The 9,915-nt window shown below is 36.7% G+C and overlaps 1 protein-coding gene across 1 annotated transcript in view; it reads right to left on the bottom strand.

Moving 5' to 3' along the window:
- The window catches only part of LOC107709719 (transcription factor Sp4-like), a 9,795-nt gene extending 5,438 nt beyond the window's left edge, over window positions 1–4,357 (bottom strand). The window contains exons 1-4 of the mRNA XM_016514310.1: window positions 3,758–4,357; window positions 3,355–3,456; window positions 2,545–2,549; window positions 549–1,722 (exon numbers count right to left, since the gene is read on the bottom strand). Coding sequence (XP_016369796.1) covers window positions 549–1,722; window positions 2,545–2,549; window positions 3,355–3,456; window positions 3,758–3,764 — 1,288 coding nt within the window. The 5' untranslated portion in view covers window positions 3,765–4,357. The remainder of the gene's footprint in view (window positions 1–548; window positions 1,723–2,544; window positions 2,550–3,354; window positions 3,457–3,757) is intronic.
- Between the last annotated feature and the right edge of the window lie 5,558 nt (window positions 4,358–9,915).

The following is a 9,915-nucleotide window of genomic DNA, read 5'->3' as shown; positions in this document are numbered from 1 at the left end:
GTTTGTGAAACCTTACTACGTATATGGAATAACCGTTTTATAAAAGCAATACGCCCCGTGAAGCCGTGGTTTACAGTGAATTTATAACACTGTTATGTTATTGTCACTCCGCTTTGCGTCGTGCCTATTAACGTCCCTTAGCTGTTATAAATTCACTGTAAACCACAGCTTTTTGTACAGAGAGACGCGCAGACGCAGCTACACACAACTGTCATCTCTCTCTCTCTCTCTCTCAAACGATCGATCGATAATTAATTGAAATACATGCTATAATTCATTCAAATAAATGTGGTCTTACCGCACTATTTCATCTCTGTGTATGATTTGAAGCAGGCAGAATGCTAGCGCTAACGTGCCGTAACTGACGAAAATAATTTGTCATTTTTACCCATTCGGTCAAATATTGTGCTGTAACGTCCCTTAGCTGTTATAAATTCACTGTAAACCACAGCTTCTTGGGGCTTATTGCTTTAATAAATGGTTAAATTATTTATGAAGATAACTGGCCTTCTTCACTAGGTGTCACATGACTGGTGGGAGGGGCTTACCTTGCATGCCGGTGATGGTGAGCGGGACGCCCTGCACCTGGACTCCAGCCGCCCCCAAACCTGCGATGTTCACTGTCTGCACCCCGGTCCCAGAGGGCAGCTGGGCGGCGCTGAGCGTGATGGGCGACCCGCCGAGCGTCAGCGGGGCGATCTGAGTGAACGTCCCCCCGCTTGCGTTCGACGCCATGGGGGCGAGTGTCAGCTGCTGGGGCACGCCCGCATTCTGGACCTGGACGGTCTGCCAGCTGATCTGTCCCGACGGGGTGAGCGTGGGCGTCCGGATCAGAACCTGCGTGGGATTCTGGAAGGCCTGAAGCTGGAGGTTCTGCTGCATCGGTTGTAAAGTCTGGCCGGGCTGGATCTGTATGGAGCCCTGGACTACTTGCTGTTGGGGCGACTGGATCTGGATCTGCTGGAGAACCGGATGGCCCACGATTTGGAATTGCTGGATTTGGCCGGCCTGCTCGGACACGGATTGCAGGCCGTTGGATTGAGCCAGATTCTGGGCGTCCGACTCGCCCGACTGACCGTCCTTCTGGCTCTCAGTTCCGGCGGGTGCTGTAGCATCCGTAGACGTCGCGACGATCGTATCGCTGGTCGTCGTGAACGTCGAAACGCCTGTGGATTCTGCTGTGCTTGCTTGGTTTCCGTTGGAAATGCTTCCGTCGCCCGATTGGACGAATTGAATTGAAGCTCCGCCCCCAGCTATGTTATTGATAACCGGCAGCGCCAAAGTCACGCCGCCGAGGTTAATGGGTAACGTGGTCACCATAGGCGCTTGCGTACCCTGAATGGTTTGCAGCTGCAAAGGAAACGACGGCCTGATCTGAAGCGGAATCGTCTGGTTTTGCGTGACGATGCTGGTTGATCCCGCCCTTTGGGGCGTGGCCAGAATGGCTTGGTTGTTTCCAGTGGAAATGAGCTGGATCTGTTCGGGCTGGACGCTTAAGGTTGCGGGGTTACTAGGGCTTATTTGGATCTGCTGTCCGTCGGCGGTCTGAAGGTGCGGGATGACTTGATACTGGATCCCGCCTGACGAGTTCGGCAGATTCTGCACCTGGATGATTTGAAACTGCTGATGCTGCTGTGAGCCAGGTGCGTTATTCGAACCCACCACCTTGACCTTTCGCCCCGCCGCGCCCTCATTGGCCGCCAGCCCCACCTGCTGCTGAATCTAAAATGTTTTCCATGACAAATAATATTTAATATTTGCAAATATATAGATATTTACATTATAATTTACATTTTATTATTTGTTTTATAACTATTGTTTTATAAATATTTATTTATATTTCATTCTTATTTATACTATATAAATATAATATTATTTATAATTATTTATTGTAATATTTATTTTTAATTTAATCTAAATTATACTATATATATATATATATATATATTTGTTTACAAATTAAATATATTTGAGTGAAAATAAAGAACTTGAAAATATATTTTGCTCATAATATTATTATTATTTTAGTAGCAGCAGCACTGGGGCTGACGTGAAAAAATGTTGACACACACACACACACACACACACACACACACACACACAGTGAGATGTCAGTGTCAGCAGATGTGGGCGGGTTCACAGGAAGAGTAAGTGGGCGTGTGAACCACAGTCTCTCCATTTCACAATCGAGGCCTCCAGAGACAAACTCACTCAAAAAAACTAATTCGAAGGCTTTTCTGTTAAAACTAACCCATAAATACTACACACACAAACATTTCAAGTATAGTGGGTTGCAAAAGTCTAAAATCACTAGTGTTGAAAATATATTTTGCTCATAATATTATTATTATTTTAGTAGCAGCAGCACTGGGGCTGACGTGAAAAAAATGTTGAACATCCTCTTTGTAAATAAATAAAAATTATTTATGCATATTATATTATAATAAATATATCTGATTGAACATATACAAGATTTGCAAATATCTTCTGCTTATTTTATTTTTATTTATTTATTTATTTTTTGCTTTAATATGACAACAGCACTGGAGCTGACATGAACAAAACATGATTGTTATCTTTGTTGTCACAAAAATTATATTTATTATTCATATTTATATTTACAAATTAAATATATTTATGTGAAAAAATGTACAAGAATTTGAAAGTTTTTATCTTATTTTATTAATTAATTAATTATTTATTTTATTGTACTTGTTTATTTTTTGCTTTAATGACAGCAAACCTGGAGCTGACATGAACAAATAATTATTATGCTCTCTTTGTCGTCACAAAAATTATATTTCTTATTTATATTTATACATATTATGTTATTACATTATTTATATTTACAAAATTGGAGTGAAACATGTACAAGAATGTCTTTTTCTTATTTATTTATTTGTTTTTGCTTTAATGGAGCTGACATAAACAAAACATGATTATCAAGTACTGTTGTCACGAATTTGCTTACATTTAATTGGTGACCAGGAAACAGAGCATATATTTAAATGTTTATCTTTTATTTGATGCCATTGTCTTTCTTTGCCTTCGATTTTCAGTTTATTTCCAGGTTAAAACCAGATGTCAAACACAAGAATGCAGTTTTAGACTTTTGGACACCACTGCATGTTTGTGCAAAATCATTATAATGAAACATTTGTCCCAGTTCTGAAATGCTAAAGATTAAAAGCGTTACCTAACACAGTTCACAAATGCTTTATCGAAGTACTGTGAAGCATAACAGGTTAAGACAGGAACAGTGTGAGTGTGTGTAACTGTGCACCGAAGCGCCCTGCAATAATAATCAGGAAGTGCTTTTGGTGCAGAAACAAGTGGGCACTTAACAAGTCAAACTTGACATTTGTGATACCTGCAATCCAGAACTTTTCCCTTTCGTCCCAACTTCACCTCCGCCTGCTTTCCCCCCATCTGTGGCCATGGCTTGCTTCTTTTGATCTGTAAAGAGTCAAATGTCAAACCCAAAGCAAGAGTTGGGAGTTGGAAATTAAATGCAATGCAAAGCATGACAAAAAAAAAATTTCAGGTTTTATAATGCAACACCTCCTAGACCTCTAAACACATCAAAGCAAGCTCTCCAGTCCCGTACAGGCATTGCACAAGACCCAAAAACTGATCAATGGGCACAGATAAACAGCAGATCCCGCATTAAAGTCGGGGGACAGCGATGGATAGATGGCACAGACGCACGCATGGAGAATGAAGGGGTGGAGACGCATAAGGAGGGGAGGGTACGTACCACTCATTCCGCATTAATGAAACCCGGAGAGGAGTTGTTTAAGAGGAAAAAAGGCCGGACGCCGTGGAAGGCAGGCAGCAGCCCAGCAGAAGGACGGCCTATTTTCTCCAGCGGCCGCAGAGTGTGGCGCAGCTCTGACGCACGGACCCACCCCGCCAGGAAGGGCGGTGCCAATGCAAAAACACCCGTCAATAACGGAGCACAAAATGCCAGGCGAGTCCGAGCGGGTCGGGTCGAACGGTGGCGGTCCCAAAGCGTGCCTTATCTGCGCTGTTAGATCCGGAGTTAAATAATATTCCTGCGCGGATCTGTCAGAGAGCTCCGTCTGCGCGAAGGCCCACCCACTTCAATTTAAATATCTATGAATGCCGAACCATCACGCGCGGGCTATTCCGCTCCGCTTTTTTTCTATCCCGGATGTATTTGTGTGAGAATATTCGGCGGAATTCACTTTTTTGATGCACAATTGCGTTTGAGGCACACTAAAAAATTGCTGTGGCTTTTGTGGGCGGACGCTCCCCTCCCACATATTCAGATTGGATGGGCGTGGTGACGTTTGGGGCTTGTAGTTTCGAAGCGCGCGGCGTGCGTTGGGATTCTACACGCCGCGGACTACAAGTCCCGTGATGACGCGCGTGACGCCGCGTCTGAACTGACTGAAGAAGGGCGGGCTTTTGTGGTAAGTGGGGGTTGGGCGAATGGAAACGGGTGGAGAAACACGAACCACCGGCCCAGTTCGGCGAAACACACGCCCTGAAGCTCTATCACGACTGTTAAATGAAATAAATAAACGCTTAGTGACAAGAACTGCCGAGGCTTCGCGTTTCTTTGCAATGGCGACACCTGAAAGTGTTTGTACACTTAAAAATGTGTGAATGTCATTGCGTTGCATAACCATGTGGCGTTTATTTTAAACAAATATAGCGCAAGAGATGAACTACTGATGAACACATTCATTTTTATCTGAATTATCACCACTCTGTAGGTTATTTAACCATGCATTTCTCTGTCTTTGGGAGGCTTTTGTCTTTCAAACGCATTAAAATGCACAAACTTTTTTTTTTTTGTCATCTGATTCTCTTTCACCTATAGTAGGCTATATATTTACTTGAAGCACACCTGAGATTTAAAAATAAATATTTTAATAATTAGTTTCACATTTGCGTGTTATTTGGTTCCCTGACGTTGGTTATGATCACATGACATGCAGGCAAACAAAAAAAAATTTTTTTTCTATTTTGATTGATTTTAAAATTATTGATTTTAATTTAACATTTTTATGATTTAATGAATCATTAGCTCTTCACTAAACTCATAAACCCCTTTCAAACCTTGACATAATATCATGTTTAAAAATATCATCTAAAAGTAGTCTGATTATATTACCTAAAATGTGTAATGTAACGGATTACGTTACTTGTTGTCATGTACTTTGGAATCAGTAATGGATTACAAGTAATCTACTCGGCTCTACTGACTTCATACATTCACTAAAAACAAAGCCATTGCTCTTTGTTTCCTGTTCTAGCTTTCTAATAAACATGGCATTGTGTATTATTTTTAACTGTGAACTGCATGTTCCTCATTAGTAAGTAGCTTTGGATAAAAGCATCATAGCCTACGTGTAAGTTAATGAAAAGATAGTTATGCAGCATTTGAGCTGACACTTGATATTTAGTTAATTCTATAAAGTTTTCATATGCTGTGCAAGTAAGTGCACTTCTTACAATTTGATTAAATGCAATTATTTGTCTTTATGGCCACCAATTATCTTCTAGCATACAGCTTGAACATTAGCTCTTCTGTTTATTCTGTTAATATATTTTATATTATTTATATTGTTACTTATATTTTCAAAAACATTTCTTGTGAAATTGATAATATAGCCTATATATTTTTGCTGATATTATTATTATTGCTGTTGTTGTTGTTGTTTTAATGAGCATAATTATAACATTATCTTTGTAAAATTATATTTCTTATTTAGATTTAAGTGGATTTGAGAATGTCAGTTTTAATCTGTATTTAAATATATTTATTATTTGTTTTAATTAATTAATTTTTTTAAGTGAAAAGTGTGCAAGAATTGAATAATGTCTTTTACTTATATTATTAGTATTATCTTTTAAAAAAAAAATCATTTTCTGAACAGAACATAACTATCCCACTCTCTTGTTACAAATTTGCTTGCATTTATTTCCAGGTTTAAACTACATTTCAAACCAAAAAAAATTTAAAAAAAAAAATGCTGTTTTAGACTTATGGACATATTGTGCAAAATCAATTTTAATGAAATGTTTGTTCCAATTCTGAAAAGATTAAAAGCGTTACCTAACACAGTCCACAAATGTTTTAGGTCTTGTTTTAGATCATCTTCTGTTTACTCTGTTAATATGTTTAATTACGTATTGAACACTGGTGTCTTTTATCATATCTCTGTACTTTGCATAACAGCATGCATTAACCATGATAAAACAACTGTAATACATCTTCTTGTTGCTTATTGTTTTATTTGAGTTAATTTGGCCTGGCATTAATAACTGTATTTGTTAAACTGCATCTACAGCTGAGTTTAAGCATGTCAGTAACTGACCTAATGTTCAGAACAGGCCCGTGTCTGTCCCACAGCACTGACAAAACCTTCATTTCTGTTCACTTGTCTGTGTTTGTGTGGTTCACACTCACACTGACAATCTGCATTCAAATGCTGTGCTGATGTTGTTGTTGTTGTTTCTTCTTCTTCTTCTTCTGCAGCTGATGTTCTGAGTGTCAGTGTTGGTCACTGGTGCCCTCTGCTGGCCGGGGGATGTTACACTCTGAACAAGGTCAAGTGTTTAAAGTTTTTATTTATTTATTTTTTTTAGTAAAATGAATTAACATGAAATATCAATTTCAATTGAAATACAACACTATGCATACAACCTAAAAATCTACTATAATTTGCTTTATACTATATTTGTACTCGCTCACTTGCATTAGGAGTATTATGTAATTGTTTGTATTTGTAAAGGAAGAACCTGTTTTCTTAACAGTTAATGTTCTTAATGTCAGTCTCATGAGAAGCTAAAGCACTTTTCATGTCTGTTAAATGACTAAATTAATGACAACATAAAATAAAAAACAGCCCACATAAAAGTTAAATTCTGATATGTTGTACAGAAATTATTCCAAAGTTTTCATCTAAATGCAGTCAGGATAAAATGACCTAATATCCTTATATTTTTCTTCTTACATATGACTTAAAGGGGTCATCTGATGCCCATTTTCCACAAGTTGATATGATTCTTTAGGGTCTTAATGAAAAGTCTGTAATATACTTTTATTTAATATTCCAGATCTCCAGTAGTGTCCAGTAGGGGGCAGTAGATGAACTAAACATTGGGTCAGCAAACTGTTCGAACCAACTTGGAGTTCTTCAGTCTCTTTAAGCAGAAAACAGCGCCAGGTGTTCCTGAATGAAATGTTGATCTGTGACTGCATGCATGTATTTCAGTTCAACAACAGTCTGCTGGAGACACGTACAGTTTAATTACAGACTGACTGCAAGAGTCTCTCAGGATGAAGCTGTGCACACACACACACACACACATATATATATAGATAGAGAGAGAGCAACAGAGTAATCTGTTAGATAGTTATATATCATATATTATCACGCACGCACACACACACACACACACAGACAGGTGTGTGACAGGCGTCTCACTGTCTCTGTGTCCCGCGGCTGAAGGTAAGACAGATTTACTGCCTCTCTAGTGAATGAGATTTTTGGCACGCCGCGCGCTCTTGATCCTAAAGTGAGCGTTTACTCGCTCAGGAAGGTGTTGACAGGCCAAAACAAGCGTCTTTTTAACCCTTAACGTGCTGGAAAGAGCAGCTGATCTTGTCAACAGGTGCATGAATGGATTCTGTAGGAGTTTGCTGTAGTTTCACTGGTTTTATGGAGGTGTTTTAAATGGCGTCTGTCCTGTTTTCAACACACCGTAGCAGTAAATGTTGATGTAAGACGCCTGTAATGTCCCTCAGGGCTCCAGAAAGCTCATATCTGACATGAAGAACTGAAAAGACAGATGGAGAGAATACAGGTGTTAAAAGACGAGTCTCCTGGACGTGAACCACAGGAATCAGCATCTTGATTTATTAGGATCAGCAGCGTATACAGTCATGAAGTGTGTGTGCGTGTGTGTGTGTGTGTGTGTTTTGCAGTCTTGTCTCCGATCTGTCTGAGCTGAGTAATGTTTGCTTGTTGAATGACGTAAAAACAGGCGAACATAAATGTTTAGTGCTTTCTGTCTGTATTGTTTGTTCGGGCCAACAGGTGTGGTTCACAATGATTGCCTGGAATGTTTTTATGTTACTAGTGCACTTGTCAGTTTACTGATGCTTCATGTCTTTATTTATTTATTTATTTATTGTGCATGTTGTTTTAAGACACTTTTTAGTGCAGTAGAAAATTGTCTCAGGGCTGCAAATGAATTTTATTATAATTGTATTACATTCTAAATATTTACTGCTTGTATTTTGATTTTATTGAAATTAAATAATTTTTCTTTTGAATTTTATTATTTTGAATTTTTTATTTAATAATAATTTATTTAATATTTACTTAAATTAATTTAATCATTTTTAGACAGATATAATAATTTGTTTTCAGAATAACTTTGCCTTTTTCATACTTTCTGTTCAAATCTGAAGTTTCTGTTCGAACAAATTTTCATTTTAATTTTATCATAATTTTCATTTTATATATTTTTAATTGTTTTAGTTTTTAAAGTGTTTACATTTTACTTTTACTGTAATTAAATAATTGCATTTAATAATATGTTTTTTGAATTTGTCTTCGTCATCGTACTTTCTGTTGAAACCTGAACTTTCTGTTCAAACATTTTATAATTTTAATTCTATTATAATTTAATTTTTTATAGATTTAATTTTATTTTTAAACTGCTTACATTTTACTTTTACTGCAATTAAATCATTTTATTTAATAATATTTTTCAGAATTTGTCTTTGTCATTGAATTTTTCTGTTTGAACATTTTATCATTTTAATTCTATTATAATTAAATTTTATTTTTATATATTTTTAAATAATTTTTATTTTTAAACTGCTTAAATTGTACTTTTACTCAAATTAAACAATTTATTTAATAATTGTTGAGAATTTGTCTTTGTCATTGTACGTTCTGTTCAAACCTGACCTTTGTTTGAATATAAATGTATAAATATAATTTTAATTTTATTATATTATTTCACTTTATTTTTAATATGTTTAATTGTTTTATTTTTAAACTGCAAGTTCTGCACATCAAGTTTCTCTTGCAGTCTTTATTCGTTTTTATTTATGTTTACATGTACTCTATTGTTAAAAATGTCAGGGTCAGTAAGATTTTTAATGCGTTTTTAAAGATCACCAAATCTGATCAAATTTATTTGATCAAAAATACAGTAAAAGCAGTAATATTGTGAAATATTATTGTGATGTAATTTATTCCTGTGATGTGCAGCTGAATTTCCAGCATCATTACGCCAGTCTTCAGTGTCACATGATCTTCAGAAATCATTCTAATATGCTGATTTGCTGCTCAAGAAACATTTCTGATTATTATCAGAAGAAGCTATTATAGAAGCTAGATACATTTTATTTTTCAGGATTCTTTGATGAATAGAAAGTTCAAAAGAACAACACTTACTTGAAATATAAATCTTTTGTAACATTATAAATGTCTTTACTGCCACTTTTGGTCAATTTACTGCATCCTTGATGAATAAAAGTATTAATTTTAAAATATAATATTAAATCTTTCTGACCCCACACTTCTGAACAGCATTGGCCATGTCAAGCTTTATAACTCTGTTATGGGAAAACAATGACAGTCATCATTGTTCAGTAAAATATTGTCAAGAATATTGATTATAATAATGTCAACTAGTGCAATGATATTTGATATTATTCATCATTTTTGCACTGACCTTCACGCTTCAAACCTGCAACATTGAGGAAGGTTGAACAAAACATGTTTGTAAAGAGAAATGCTTTTTAAAAGAAATGAATACAACAACTGAGAATGACCTGTATCACACACACACACACGCACGCACGCACGCACACACACACACACACATATAAACACACACACATAAACACACACACACACA

Source organism: Sinocyclocheilus rhinocerous, unplaced genomic scaffold, assembly GCF_001515625.1.
Source record: "Sinocyclocheilus rhinocerous isolate Xijiao unplaced genomic scaffold, SAMN03320098_v1.1 scaffold2853, whole genome shotgun sequence".
Lineage (NCBI taxonomy): Eukaryota > Metazoa > Chordata > Actinopteri > Cypriniformes > Cyprinidae > Sinocyclocheilus > Sinocyclocheilus rhinocerous.
This window is presented reverse-complemented; position numbering and strand designations above follow the sequence as displayed.